This window comes from Corvus hawaiiensis, chromosome 5 (assembly GCF_020740725.1).
Source record: "Corvus hawaiiensis isolate bCorHaw1 chromosome 5, bCorHaw1.pri.cur, whole genome shotgun sequence".
NCBI classification, from domain to species: Eukaryota; Metazoa; Chordata; class Aves; order Passeriformes; family Corvidae; genus Corvus; species Corvus hawaiiensis.
In genome coordinates this window covers 46,681,879-46,697,042 of record NC_063217.1, presented here as the reverse complement: position 1 = coordinate 46,697,042, position 15,164 = coordinate 46,681,879, and the positions used below count along the sequence as shown (strand labels likewise).

Sequence of the window (15,164 nt, the reverse complement as noted above, 5' to 3'; positions counted from 1 at the left end):
AAGTAGCTGCCCGTAAACAAAAAGGGGTTGGTTTTGCTTTGCCTTTTTTTAGTGATAGCATTTGCTATCGTTTCTGTCACAGTCTTAACTGCTTCACCAGTGATTGTGTAAGCAGAAGCATGTGGCTAAGCAGCACTGCCAGCTTTGTGGCATGCAGTGGCATGTGCTATCTTCAGCTGCATTGTCTCTGAGAACTTTTGAGATCTTTGGGACAGGGACTTCTTTGTGGAGTGCTTTGCAATCAAAAGAGAGCTTTGAGCTGGGCTGAGATACACCTCAAGCTGCTGCACTGGTAACAATTAAAGAGAAAGCAGACTGGCTTTCAGTGTGGGACTGAAGAGGGAAGGAATTCACAATCCCTTGCAAGAAAGGGTTGTGTCCATTTGACATTCCCAACTCCTTTATCTCCTCCTGAAAGTCGTGTTTTCGAGATACCTTACTGTCTCAGATGTCAAGTGTTTTTGCTACACTTTCCACCTGCATTTCAGCAGTAGATACAGTGATCCTTACTTCTATCACCCATTCTCTTGTGTATCTTTGTTACAGCCTAAGCAGCTCGTGTGATTGTGGTTTTCATACTCCCAACATGTTCAGCTTTCTCCTTTTCTCATCAGCCTGGACCACTTCCAAGATGTACTATACAGTCTGATCAGGAACACCATGTGCTGCAGCAGAGACAAAGACTTCCAGTGGTGTCTCACAAAACACAGCTACACACAGTGCTTTTTACAAAAAGAATCTATGGAGTCCAAATGCAACTAAACTATCAGTAGCAGACACTGTTTTCAGAACATTCAATCCAGAAGGCATGTTAGTTCCTTTCAGGGGGAGAACAGGAAGCATATGATTTAAAATTATACCAAATTTGTCTTACTTCGATTCTCTTTCACACTTTTATATCTGAATGAGGAAGTAGACACTTTTCCCATTACATACTGTCACTAACTTTCCCACCTTACGAGTTGCCTTAGCACTACATCACCCACAGACAAAAATAACTGAAGTGTGGCTTTGTGAACCTTGCAGGGCCTTTAACACCTTCAAATGTGAGCAAACATTTTTTACTTTTGTAATCTACTGTGTCTTACCATGAAAGAAAGGCTAGACAAACCTCTGCACTGTGGCTCACCGCTCACCTGCTGATGAATTCATGTGGCAAATATGACCCAAATCTCTTCTTTCCTTCAACTATGATTTTGGTAACCTGAACTATTAAGAGTAATCTTTATATTCATACAGAGTTTATATGAGAGGAGAGCATGTAGGAAGATGCCTTCAGATAATAACTCTCAGAGATTAATGTTCTGCCTTATATTTTTACTGTTCATCTTTTGGTGAAGCCTTTCACACACCAAACAGAAAACATTTCTCTTGAGCCTGCTTATAGCTTTCTTTTCAGCTTGAGTCACAACCCTGGGAGCAAAAGCAACTAGAACTTTGTGACCTGGTCCAGCTTGGGAGAAGCATTTACACTCATTTTCAATGTTTTGCTTTGTTTACAGGCACTCAAAAGTGACACTGGCATGACCAGATCCCTTAAATTTGCCACCAAGTGCATCTCACTGTTTTTCCTAGCCCTTGTCTAGCAACAGCTCAACTGTGACAGCTGTTGCTGCAGGCAAGGTCTACGAGCCTTCTGAACCAAGTGCCAAGTCCTGCTCCTTTCAAGTGAGAAGCATTTTCCTGACAGCCTTTATTTTAGCATTTTCCCAAATGAGATTTTCTTTAAGGTAATGTTTGCTGGCTAGCTTGGCTTAATGACATCAGGTATTTCCTCAGTTTAATTTCATATTTTCTATACTTTTTACTAAACTTCTGTCCATGCAGAACAATTTTCTTAGACAAACTGGACTTTGTTCATGAGTGCTGGTCCATCCAATACAGTAACTAATAGTGGCCAGCACAAAAAATGCAATAAGAAGGCAAAACTTGTATAAACCCAGACAAAAAGGAAATTCTCCCTTGTTCCTTGTAGCCAGAAGTTGTTTCATACTTTGATGAACAAGTCTTCTTTTCCTATTCTGTCTCATCTTCAGGTCTCATCATCATACTCTTTTTCTTGTGTCACACCATGCCCAACCCTCTAAGGCCCATGAGTACCCTGCTGAAATCTTTGTGATTTCAGAGTCACACAGTATGTCCTTCTTCTCTGGGACCCAAAAAACACCCAAGCTCTGGAAATAACTCATGACAGGTATCCCATTGCTCCAGTGTAGTATTGAACACATGAGCTGGGCTTGCCCAGGTGTGTGGCTGTGTCTGGAAGTGACCCAGCAAGGCCGGCTGTGTCAAGCCCTTGCTTTCTCCCACCACATACTGCTCTGCCATTGCACACTGGGTCACAAGGCTTATGAAAAAGTTATCTTAAATCTAGTTTGACAGAACTCTCCTCTGGAATACTTGCTGAATGCACTGAGTTACTTACATGGGATGTTCAAAAGCATTCAGTAGGCTTGGGAGCACAAAGCCTCTTGTTGCTCAATAGAATTGCTTTTTTGCCTGCTGCCTTCAGTTGTTTAGTCCTTCAACAGCTATCCTCATTCTACGTTCTTCCTCTTACATCACTAACTACTTAGGATGTAGAGCCTATTATTAGTGATTTTTAAAGCTTTTTTGACCATAAATATTAACTGTAACATACCACTTGATTCAGTGACTCTCCCCAATTTACAGCTCAACATGCTGAGACCCTCAGAGCTGACCATAATACAAATCCAGTAGCTGCTCCTTTGAGAACCTGACATTTTTACTGCCAGTTTCAACTAAGGCGTTGAGAGAGGACACAAGGAGAAAGACTGACAGAGACAGCAAAAAAAAGAATGTGGCACTGTCCCAAACCAGGATGTGGACATCACACTCTCCTTGGAAACAGACATTCCAATGACTACAACAGCCCTACAGCCACAGTCCTTGCCCAAGGTGAAGAAAATGGACCTGAATGAGAGCAAGTGCAATGGTCCCCATGCCTCCAGCAAACCAGAGGATCAGAAACCTTCCCATCAGAAACCATACACACACGAAGACAGCACACATCACAGTGGGCAAGAGCTGTGTGATCCCAAACATCTGCAAATGGCATCACAAACTCCTCACGGGGTTTAAGCTAACAGGGCTGCTAAAGCTGAGGGGTGAGTAAGCATTGCCTGACTGCACTGCAGTAAGGAGCTCAGCTGGATGGTTCCCGCAGGCAAGAGCTGCAAAAGAGGAATAATTGTCCTAGTACAGTAGTTCCTAAAATGATTGGTCTTTCGGATAAAAGAAATTAAGAGGACTAATACATGGGATAACGTCAGGATTTAAAGTGCCATGCTTATGCTTGGTGCAACCAATTTCAAAGGCATGTAATGACATGAGTGTTTCATTATAGTTATGTGTATTAGTGACAGCTGGAATTAAGGTCACCTAAGTATTCCCATTCCTACTCCCTGCTTTCAATTATCCATAATTAGCTTCCTAAAACTTTCACACTGCTATTAAACTTTTGTCTGCTTAACGGGGGGATTTTCCAACTTTTGGAGAGAAAATAAAGTTTGGTGAGAAGAGCATCTATTCCAATATCCAGAGAAGGGCTTTGCGGTTGGGGTTTTTCTTCTCCCCAATACAGCACGCTTTCCCCAGGAAAATGACTATGTGCCCTCTGGGTTTTTTTAAACAACACTTGGAGGTAAGGAGCTGAAATACAAGAGCAAATAGCTCTTAAGAAAGTAAAAGTTTTATGAAATCTAAGGAAGATCGTTGGTGATGTATTCAGCTTACAAGTGCCCAAATACCACCAACCACACAACTTCTGTACTGAATTTGGATTCTCCCTTGGGACAACACCAGAATCTAAGCAGCCACTCTCTTGACCAGCCAGATTTTGATCACCAGTTTGCATCTTGAATCACTTTATTGATATAATTACTTGCAAACAATGCAGTAATTCTGGATTGTGAGTCTATAATTAAGATAAGGTTCTACCCTTAATCACACACACTATCAATAGCTGTGCTTTACTTCATTTTGAATTCCTTTTTCCAGCTCAGGTTCACATCCATTCTCCTTGTGCACATTTCAGAGCTTTTCATGATGCACACTGGATCAGAATTAGAGTTATCTTTTTATTGGGGGTGAGGTGTCTTATGATTTTTCTGGATTTGTGCACGCATATTACAATTTCTGCTTTGATGAACCAAGAAAAAAAATTTAAAAGAAAAATCAGCTTTCATGCCTATTACTTGAGAAAATTGTATTGCATTAGTAAGTCAAAGAATCAAATAAGTTGAAGGATCACTGAAGTTACATGGGAAAAAAGTTGGATATTAGGCACATTTTTGATAACTAACGATTTCATCCTGGAAATTCATGCAGTTTGGGTAAAGCTCACTGAAAGTCTGAGCTCTTAGAGGTGATGAAAGGCACTAAGCTACAGCTTCGTGTGCTACACTGCATCGACTCACACTAGCATTTAAAAGTGCTTCATATTTTGTTCAATATTTATTTTCCTGTGCTACTGTGACCCATGGAAACAGGAAAAACTGGAAACAAAATTAAAAAGCAAGAAAGCATCCCAGTTCTCCAATCATTGCAGTATATACCTATGCCAGTGATCTTTTTCTTCTTTTAATTTCAATAGGAACTTCTAAAAACAGCATCACAAGTGAGATGCAGGTGTTTTCTGTGAGTTATTTCCTCTCTGAGTACTACATTTCAGCTATCTCTTTAGGGCCACACCTGTATATATACATACTGACAGTCAAGTGTGCTGTCAACCTCTAATTCCAGAGCTAAATAAACAAGTTGCCAGGCTGTCATTTTGGCCACCGATCCATTGCTGTTTCCCTCTTGGCTGAATTACCGTGGAAAATCCTTTCTGCTTAGTTTCTAGCCCCAGCTACCCATAGAGGGCACCCCGATTGTACCACGCTAGTCCAAGGACAATGCTTCCTGTTTGTGAGAATCATTTTAAAATTAAGCTTATAAAACAGAAGTTATCAAATGCCCTAAATTTATTTTAGTATTTTTCTTCTCAAAATGTTCCTTAAATAACTTTTTCTACATAGTTAAAATATTTTTCCCCATTTTACAATATTGTTTTTCAGAATAAGAAAAAAGGGAGACTATTATTTAAAAAGTCTCTAAAATCTAAATTTAAAAAGCTTAATTATTCTGGCTTTTATACTATAGATGCATTCGCAAATCAAATTGCCTTTAGTGATGAAGAAGAACATCTTTCAATAAAAGTTCTGCTCTTTTCACCTCATATTGGTACTATGTAGGTACCTTAGGGAGCACATATAAAGCCTAGGAATGCTTGAGTTTAAATAGAGGTTTAGGTTTTAGATTTTGAAATCCTTATCTGTAAACACTAGCAAATCTCTTTTGAAATTTATTAGAGCCAGAACATTCTTACTCAGTTTGGTCTGAGTGCTGAAGGACTCTGAAAAGCCCTTGGAAAGATCTGCGTGCTGCAGATATCATAATTTCTGATTTGGCCCATTTATATTAAATTTTCTTTTGTTTCAGGGGCTAAGAGGGGAAAATAAGTGGGGGGTTTGCACATACAGCAAACGAAGCTACATGATACTTGTAGATACCTGTACTTTTCCATTTGTTGTAAAAATGAGAGTCATGTTAGACTCCCTTGAACTTCAGCATACTCCCTTTTCTTGGGGCATGTTTAATTATCATCTCTAAAATGATCCTCACAGTCTGGTCTTCCAGAACAAATATTCTTTAGGAGTGTTTCAAAAACCTGCTGCCTTGGGGATCTGCTCCTACTGAATTAACCTCCCAACCCAAGGACCATAAGGCACTGATGGAGCAAGCCACAGGCTTCTGAGCTTTATCTAAACACCCACATGGAAGGTGTGACAAACACACCTCATGCAGTTTCACCTGGCTTTGCAGCTATCTGCTCTGAAGGGATTTGTATTTCACCACCCTCTCTCTCCCAAATACACACACACTTCTGCTCCCCAGGAAGACTTGAGTCACGTGTGACCCTAAAAGGCCAAGTGCCATAAAACAGCAGCCTCATCTGCTCACTCATTGGTGTTCTTGGTGTTTTCAGATAGGCTTCCTTGGAGCTCAGCTCAGATGGAAACCCTAATTAGAACTCTGACTGACCCTTTGGCCCTGCAGATGTGACAGTAAACTGTTCACAACTTACAGGATACAAGACACTTTTCAATATTGGGATGATGCAAGCTTATCCCTGGGTATAAAGCAGAGAACCTTTAAGTTACAAGCATCCTGTTGAAGGCTAATACTTCCACCAAACAGGGTTATCAGGTGTTAAAGCTGGGGGCGAGGGAAGGAGGTTGCTTCTCTGGTTCTTCTCCACACCATTCATAGTGAGAGAAGTGTCTTAATAACCTCTAAAATCATAATTTCCCAAGGGAGAAAACTGCCTCTGATGCCATGAAAATTTTTTGCCTTTTCTTTTATACTCCTGTTATACCTTTTTACAACTTCTGTATTCTTAGTGCTTTTTGCCTACATTCTTGAACTTGTTTGTTCAGCTAGAAGACTAAACATTTTAGAAGCTTCGTAGGTAGAGGATAGTGTGCCCCAGACCCCAAGGTCCTCTCCAGAACACATTCTGTAAACTGAGATAGAACCATCCAGGGGAAGGCTCCTTGGGGAGGGGGGCTCATTCAAGCCTCTCATTGGGGAATTTTTGATACATATGCTAAGTAGTAAGACCTATAATGTTATACCAGATCTTTTGGGTGTGATTTGCAGTGTGCATTTTGGTGCATTCAACCTGGACGTGTGCACCTAAGGATCCTTAAAATAAATACCAAGGTAAAATCCCTTTTCCCCTTCTAAGTGTTTGACTCTTGATTTTAAGAGCAGGAAAAGGCATCACCTCCTTCCTCACCAGTTCCAGTGCAGGGATTTAGCAGTGAGCCCTTCGACCTACCGAGAACAGGCACCGTTATCAGAACTGTTCTGCAGCGTTTTCCTGTGCAATCTCAAGTGCCTCTGCAATACCCAGTAGAGATATTAAATTAAACTCACACTAATTCAGCTCTATCAAACAGGACAAACTTCAAGAGCTGTATTCATTAAAAACTTTCCCCCAACATCTGTACTTAAAGACGTAAAAGATTCTCTTGTCACTTGAAGTCACTGAAGCAAGATACCTCTTTCTAAAAGAGATGTCCTGACACACGACGCCCAGTATTGAGGTGGAAATTACTTGATAAAATTCCATTAATTCCAAAGAAATATTTGAATAGGCAGCAGTTCCCAGGGGAAGTATCCAGGTATTGTTCTAATATAATCCTCAACCACTCTGCCCAGATCCAGCAAGTTAGTTCTATGCTGGTTTCAGATGGTGGAAGGACAGGGGATAGCCCAGCTGCGTTCTGGATTATGAGACAACAGGGAAATCCATGTCAGTCCATTCCATTGTTCAAGGCACTCCAGGAGGGAAAACAAACCCCTCAACTCTCCCCCAGCCACCTAACCAGCCAAGGAGGGAGCCATGCTACACTCAAGCCTGAGGAACATCCATCCACCCAGCTCACAGCCCAGCTTACCAGCACATGGGAGCAGGAATGAGTAGGGAATAACAGACAGGACACAGCCCCAGAAGCTGGGAAGGGTACAGTGTCCAACACAAGGCTCCACAGAGACACATGGACTTGGACAGAGAGAAGCAGCCTGACAGCAGAGCTGGGAACAGCTCTGGCCAGAGAAAGAGACAGGGAGATACAAGGTGCCTGAGAAAGGAGAAGGGTTGCATAGGCTCTCCTTGAAGAGGGGAAAGCCCACAACTTCTAGGAGGAGGTATCAGAAGGTTATTGTAGTGGCAAAGAAGAGCCAACAGGTGCGTTTACAAACCTCTGGTGGGCAGGGGAAAGGCAGGTGTCTGTTTCTATTGAGCAACCAGCCATGTACTGAAGGAGTCACCTGCTGTGGCTGCTTGATATCCACCTCTCTCTCACAGCTAGAAACTTGCCAGCCTTCAGCTGAGACAATTTCCACAGAGACTGAGATACTCATTTCAAGCTCTCCTGACTGCATATCCCTTTCCCTTGGGGATGTGTCTTTCTACACAAGACACAACACCCCTCCACCCTTCTTTCTACACACAGGACAGTTACTGCAGCTGCCCAGAGCAGGCAAGTGGGATCATCCCAGTCACCCAGGTCTATCTGATTGTCCCAGCTGCCTCCACTCCTTGGCACGCCAGAGAGGCTGAAGAAGCAAAGCATAGAGCAGGTCCTTGGAAATCTCCCACAGGATGCTGTTAGTAAGAGGGTAGTTAGGGTCTCCAAGGCATTCTTGGGAAATCCAAAAGAATTAATGCATTTTGTGGGAGAAGAAAAAGAAATCCAAGTCTGGTGCAGGAGTTGGAGAAAAACAGTGGGTAAAAGTTGTGCAGATGAGCCACACAATAAGTGAACCCACTATAAAATAAAGGCTCCTTGGAGAAGGAGCCATAAGACTGTGACTGTGCCCTTTTTATCCGGTGTAAGAGGGGACAGTCTGGCACAGAGCATTTTAGCTTGGCAAGGGAAGAGGGACTGGTCCAACTAGAAAAACAAGGAGGCTCTGGTGAGCTGGAATCTCTCTTTCCCTGGTGGCATTCAGTCAAGTCTGATTTTTCAAGAGAGCACAAAGGGAACACTCACAGACACTCACAGGAAGCCAGTCAAGGAGCAAAGACCTTTCATCATCTGTTCCTCAGTCCCCCCAGCTCCACCCCAAAAGACATTTTCCAGACTTTCCAGTCAGCCCTGAGATGTTGACTGGTGCACCGGCTTCATCAGCTCTCTGGCATGATCTGGTTGCATTTCCTCCCACCTTCAATGAGATAAGAGTCAGGAATGTTGTTCACACAATGGGTGTTACTTTTCAAATCTGGAAACCAAAGCAAACATCAGGCATTTGTTGCAGGTCCCAAGGAAGTCAAGATATGACTTCCATATGGAAGCAAAAACATTTTTCCTGGTGAAACACCAGCTCTGAAAAGAGCTCCTTTCTGGGTCTTTCTGGAGACAAATGAAGGAGGGCTTCTTCAGGAAGGAGTCAGAGAAGGGAACACTTGGCAGAGAGTTGCACTAACTCAGGTAATTTGAATGCTTCTGATTATCAGAGATGATTCACTTCTGTTCACTTTGCACCAAGTGTTGAGAAAGACATTGCATTTATCTGCATTGACTCACTGTTTCACAACCTGAGCTTAAGGTATTGTTACTACTGTGACAATGGGAAGGCTTGGATACCCAAACCCTGACACCAGCCAGGGAAAGACTGCAAAGGGTTTTGGTAAATCCAGACAAATTAGAAAATGTGATAAATAACTCTCTCATCCTCTATTAGAGAGTTGCTGTGAAGATGCTGAGAATAAAAATGCAGATGTTCTGAGACAGCTGTCTGTCAAGATATCAAGAGGATATGTGTATCTGGAAAGATTGCTTTGACTTTTATCACCACGACATGAGTTTTGCTGTTATAAAATCAGACTTACAAGGAACACACTGTGTTATGACTGTATGGAGTTGCTTTCAGTAACGTTACAGACAATTCGCAATCTCATACATCCTTCTTAAATGGAACACCCGGAGCTAAAACCACAAAAAGTCAAACTTATGGCAGGGACCATTTATATAAGCAAAGAATTCATAGAATTTGAGAGAGGAACATAGAATTTAACAGCTGAATTAAGTACCGCTCTTAAGAAAAGTTACAGGAATGAAGGAAAGACAACACCGTTCTGTGTATGTTTGTTATGGTGTTACTTATCAGGTACAATTAACATGCCCTGATATAATGGTTCTCACTGCTCAACCTGCACTGGTATTTACTGTCACTACTGTCAGAACTGCTCAACACCCAGAGAGGAGATGGGGTTTCTAAAGCACTGGCTTCCATTCAAGCATCTAAATTGATAGGCATGTTCAGAGGAAATCTGACTGCATTGGACACTGTCTTGAAAGAACTTCTCAGCTAAAATAAGTGTTACTTTGCCAAGGAGGCACATGTTTTAAATAAAATGAAGGAGGAATGGAGTGGGAACTGTACTCAATGAAGTGTTATTCCTCAGACTCCTTCCCAGTCCTTGTCTGCCTTCCCCCTCAGCAATATGCAAAGTCTTCTTGGTCAGGGAGAACATTCCCTCTCCAAGGTCCTATATCACAAGGTGAAAAGCCTGCAATTATTAGGTAATAGTAGTAAAGTGGTAGCACCTAAGCAAACACAGCTTGTGTAAGACTCTATACATGCAGATATGCACCAGAAGCACATCCTGGGAAATCTGGTATGGGTCCCAGTAGACAAAGAGGGCAGAAAGAAAACAGACATGTACAGAGAAGAGGACAACTTGACTAAGATCACTGAGGCCCTCAGCAGTGGAGCTGTGAAGAGATGCTAGCACTGCCAAGTCCCTACACAACACCCTACTTCTCCAGAGCAATGACCAGCACAGCTCACATTTTGTTGTGGACAAGTGACATTGCCCTAAATTAAATGGTAGTGGGGAGCAGAGGATTGTCCTATTAACTGGGTATCTGTGCATGGTTGCCGAACAGGAGGTAAGAGATATGCATCGGATTCTGATGAATGAAACACAAAAAGATACAAGCACAATCACGTGCTTTTTGTTGTATAGAGAGGACTCTGTAATTAGCATCTCTGGGGTAGTGTCTCAAAGAGAAAACAAGAAAGGAAATTGCAATGTGTCTATTTATTTCCATAGCTGCTGTATGACTGAGAGCCACTCAGCAGCCTCTGCTATTTGTGGGAGTGTTTCCCAACAAAACATACCAAAGGCGCAGGAAAAGGGCTTGTGTGTTGTTTTCTCAACACACAGTAACAGCCCAACAGGTAGAGTTCCCCACCCTGTAAAGGAGAGGGTGGAAAAGAATGCTTTCCTTAGAGACAATGGGACATAAATCACAAAGCCAGGCTCAGGGCATGGAAAGAGAACACACACAAACGATGAGATTAGCTCAGCTGGTTAGAGCCTGCTGCTAAAAACACCAAGGTTGTGGGTTCAATTACTGTATGGGCATTTCACTTAAGAGCTGGAGTTCATGGTCCTTGTGAGACCCTTTCAGCTGAGAATATTCTGTGATTCTATGATCAGTGATATAGGAGGAAGCTGAGATTATTTTAAATATCTACTTCACCACTGCAGGGACAGAGAGAAGTGACAGGCTAGAAGATGCCGAGTGGCAAGTGCCTGCTCTGCCAGATATGGCCATGCCTCTCATGCTATCCATTTCCCAGGGCTGCCCACCAGGCGACTGAGAGTACAGCAGACCCTGTGGTCTCCGAGTGTGCTGTTCACATTAATGACTCTTGTATTATCACACAGTCCTTAATGGAAAGGCACAATGGTCCAAACTTACCAGTCTCTCAACCCTCTCGCTCAGGTCTCTAAACCTTCCTGAGGACTGTCTGGAAAATTCATTATTGTACCGGATGTTGGTGATTTTTACATTGGCGCTGTAATAGAACAGCTTCTGATCTGTAAGGGAAAGAAGAGGAACAGGCAATACTCAAAGTACCAAGATGAATGAACTTTAGAGAAACACCTGGCACTGAATTATATCCAGACATCTAGGGAGTGGATGAACCTTCACCTGTATCCAACCCATTCAAATACCGCTTCCAAAAGCCAGGAGCCCAAGAGCAAGTACTCAATTCAGTTAGGTGATCTAATCCAAGTTTCCCCAGCAGTTACATTTGTGGCCAACCAGCAGCACTTGGGGCTCACACAGGATCACAACCTGCACCTTGCTGCTCAGTTATCTTCCTTCCTGGCCTATCCACTCAACACCAAGCTCTGGCAGGAAGCTGCTAGTGATCAGGGATAGGGAACAGAGAAACACCCCAGACAGACATGCAGAAGGCTCTGTTTGTCACTCATGTAAGGGAGACCAGACACTTGTGTGTCGACTTCATGACAGAAGTAGATAATGAGAAAAATGTGAAACGAGTGTAAGTAAATGAAAACCAACAGAAACCACAGCCCTAAATCAACCTGCACAGCAGAAAATGTTCCTAAGAGGTCTGCAAATATGCTAGTTGAGGAAGGAAAGAGTGCTCTAAAGAAGCCAGTGTTTTTTCCCCAAATAAACTTTAGACAGACTGGTGAAAACTCCCAGCATCATCTGGCACAACAGGCACAGAGGAAATTCACTAAGCATAGGAATAGTGATACGTTATGCAAAACTTACCATATGCCAGAAAATAAACAAGGAGACCAATGGTGATAGCTGCTGCCACTGCTGTTCCAATAACAATTACAGCAATTTTCCAGGGCTCGAGATGTCTTGTTTTGATGGCTGACTGATGAATTCTGGGGGAAAATAAGAACAAAGGGAGATTAATAGGAGATTCTTTTGTATTTAAGGCCCCCACCTCCCCCCCCCCAAAAAAAAAATTAAGCTGAAGTTTTATCCCTCAACATTAGTTGATTCTTCCCAGCAATATTAATTGACTTCTCACCCAACACCCTTGAAAATGAAACCATGACTCAAGACTATTTTGATATAGGTGTTGGGATGTGCTAGAAGTCAAGGAACACAGACAGGTTTGAGGGTTTGGGTATTATTAGGGCCAAATTAAATAGGAGTCCCACTAAGATTCTCATGTGACTCCTGACTAGAAATTTTCAAGAATAAAACTTATTTTTCAGCTAGGTGAACTTTCACACAGCAATGTATGCAGCTTTTAATTGGTTAAGCAAATCAGTTATCAGACACACTGGCACCTTTGCTCCCAAAACTGCTTTGTGCAGTAAAATTGATAAAAAGCACCTCATGCTTTGTATAGTACATATCTATACATGATTCCAGTTGCTCAATCCATTTCAGCCTTCAAAACAGAGCTGGACAAAAAAAAGAGATAGAGATTTCAGAAGGCCAGCCAGTGTTTCCTGTTTTACTCAGACTGAATCTAAACACAAATGCAAGCACTGCTTTAAGCAGTATTTGCTGAAGTGATAGAATGACAGGGAAGGGCAAGGACATGTGAGTAGTAAGCCTCACCAGATGCTTCTCTCTGTTGTGCTCTTAATTATGTGGGTACTAATCCAAATTAACTCATGGAAAGCCAACGGACAGTCAGTGTTATAAACAAAAACTGCCTGAAAAAAGGTTGGTTACAGCAAATTCTGTCTTTGTCTATAAACTCAAAGACTCCTTAAGAACTTTAAAGCCATTTTGCTATTGCATTATCAGCCATTACAAAACACAGAACAAGGAGACACAATTTTTGGTCCTTTATTCTATTTCAGATACCTCACTCATGCAGACATGCACACCTGCAGGTTAAGGTACAGCCTACCCCAGGAAACCAGGCTGCAGGGATCCTCTCCCAAGGGTGTGAGGTGCCCCAGTGAGCTCCCACATACAAAGTACACACAGCTCGCTCCCCGAACACACACCTCATGAGCCAGAAGTTTAAATACATTCAAATAAGTTGAAATAATTGCAAGTGACCCCTGCAGCTGTGTGCAGGAAAGGGACAGCAAGCAACTGTGCACAGCTTATAAATACCAAAGCAGATCCTGATATTTCATTCTAATTCCATTGCGATACCTTACAATTACAATCATTACTTTGGCTTGGAAAACAACTGACTCAGGCCAAATATCATGATATGTGATTGAATGAAAATGGGAGTAATAATTTGTCACTTGGATCTGTTCTGACTTGTTCTGCATGTCCTATTTAGTGTTTTCTTCCCTCCTGCTATCCTGTTTAACAGCCATTAACCTCTCATCAAGTTTGTGTCAAAACTCATTTGTGACCCCATAGCAAAAAAAAAAAACCACCCCCAAAACCCCAAAAAACCAAAAAGACCCAACCAAGCAACCAACCAACCAATCAACCAGACCCCCAAAAAACAAAGACTGAAATTAAATAGTCCTGTTAACAGTTCAGAGATAAGCACCTCCAAAATTATTTCTGAGACTACTCTATGAAAACTGCCTTAAAACTTCAACTGCAGAAATGAAAAATGTGCAAGTATAAACAGTCAGGACTCTACCTCACTAACGAGAATATTTCTAAGCTTTTAGGTGAAATCATAAAGTCAGTGGTGAGTTCAATTTTAATTTGTCATGTGCATTTGCTGTTTTATGGTTTGTTGGGGTTTTTTCCCCTCACTCCAGGTAGTAGTCTTTTGTATGGCTTACATGCTTTGCAAATGTGTCTACCATATTTGAAATGAGACTGAGTTGCAAGAAAAGCCACCAAAACAAACAAAAAAATGCATGTAACTTAAGACAACCTACTTCTGTATTCTTGTGGATACTCTCATTTAAAAAGCAGTTGTCTTGATTAGGCTGCACAGAAGGAAAACACTCGGAAGGTGTTTCAGCTATAATGATCCTGGCGTAACCTCAAACCAAAATGCTGGGTTGGAGAAGCCCATTTGAAAGGCTGAATGCCACCTCTGCACCGCAGTAGGTGAGCCTGAAGAAATTACTGCCTGTCCTATCAGTGAAACAGCGGTTTCAGTGCAGAAGTAGCATGGCTGGGACACAGTTAAACAGAGTACTATCAATGTGAAACCTTTTCAGCACTCCCTTGCATATAGCGTAACGGTTTTTGTAACTCTTATTCTTTATTTCTTCTACTTCAAGTTCCATGTCATCATTAACAAACAGAAGCCCCAGTCCACAATATTTACTCACATGTGTAATTCTATTCACACACATGACTTTCACTTAACTCATGAAACCTGTTTGAGAACATCATTTCAAAGAGGTGCAGAGGGGTCTCAGCACCAGCTTCTAAACTGAATTTCCTCAAACAAGAAACTGTTTGACAAATTCATCTTAGAAAGTCACTTAATGGGGGGAGGGGGTGCTGTTTGGGACTTGGACATCTTTTTTCTTGATTTATCTTGAACTTTCCCCCTTCCTTTTATATAGAAATATGAAACAGCTGTTAAATTTTATTCTCCAGTCCTAATTTCTTTTAAAAATGAAAATTGGTTTCAAAAACAAAAGGCATTTTTGAGCCAAATATCCTTGGTTAGGCTGTATCATCTGGATAGACATCTTGAACAGACATGCTGCAGACTAAGAGAATTTAAAATCCAGGTTTTGAAAGATATCTGTGAGACAAACCCACAAAGATCACTGAACCGATATTTTTTGATTCCCATTAACTTTGAGCTTTATTGCTGCTTTGCTGTACTTTCTAAGGGTC

The 15,164-nt window shown here is 41.8% G+C and overlaps 1 protein-coding gene across 2 annotated transcripts in view; it reads right to left on the bottom strand.

Moving 5' to 3' along the window:
* The window catches only part of LOC125326780 (transmembrane protease serine 11E-like), a 40,991-nt gene that overhangs the window by 19,535 nt on the left and 6,292 nt on the right, over positions 1–15,164 (bottom strand). For both annotated transcript variants that reach the window (XM_048305252.1, XM_048305253.1), the window contains 2 exons: positions 12,180–12,301; positions 11,349–11,467 (listed from right to left, as the gene is read on the bottom strand). In XM_048305252.1, coding sequence (XP_048161209.1) covers positions 11,349–11,467; positions 12,180–12,301 — 241 coding nt within the window. The remainder of the gene's footprint in view (positions 1–11,348; positions 11,468–12,179; positions 12,302–15,164) is intronic.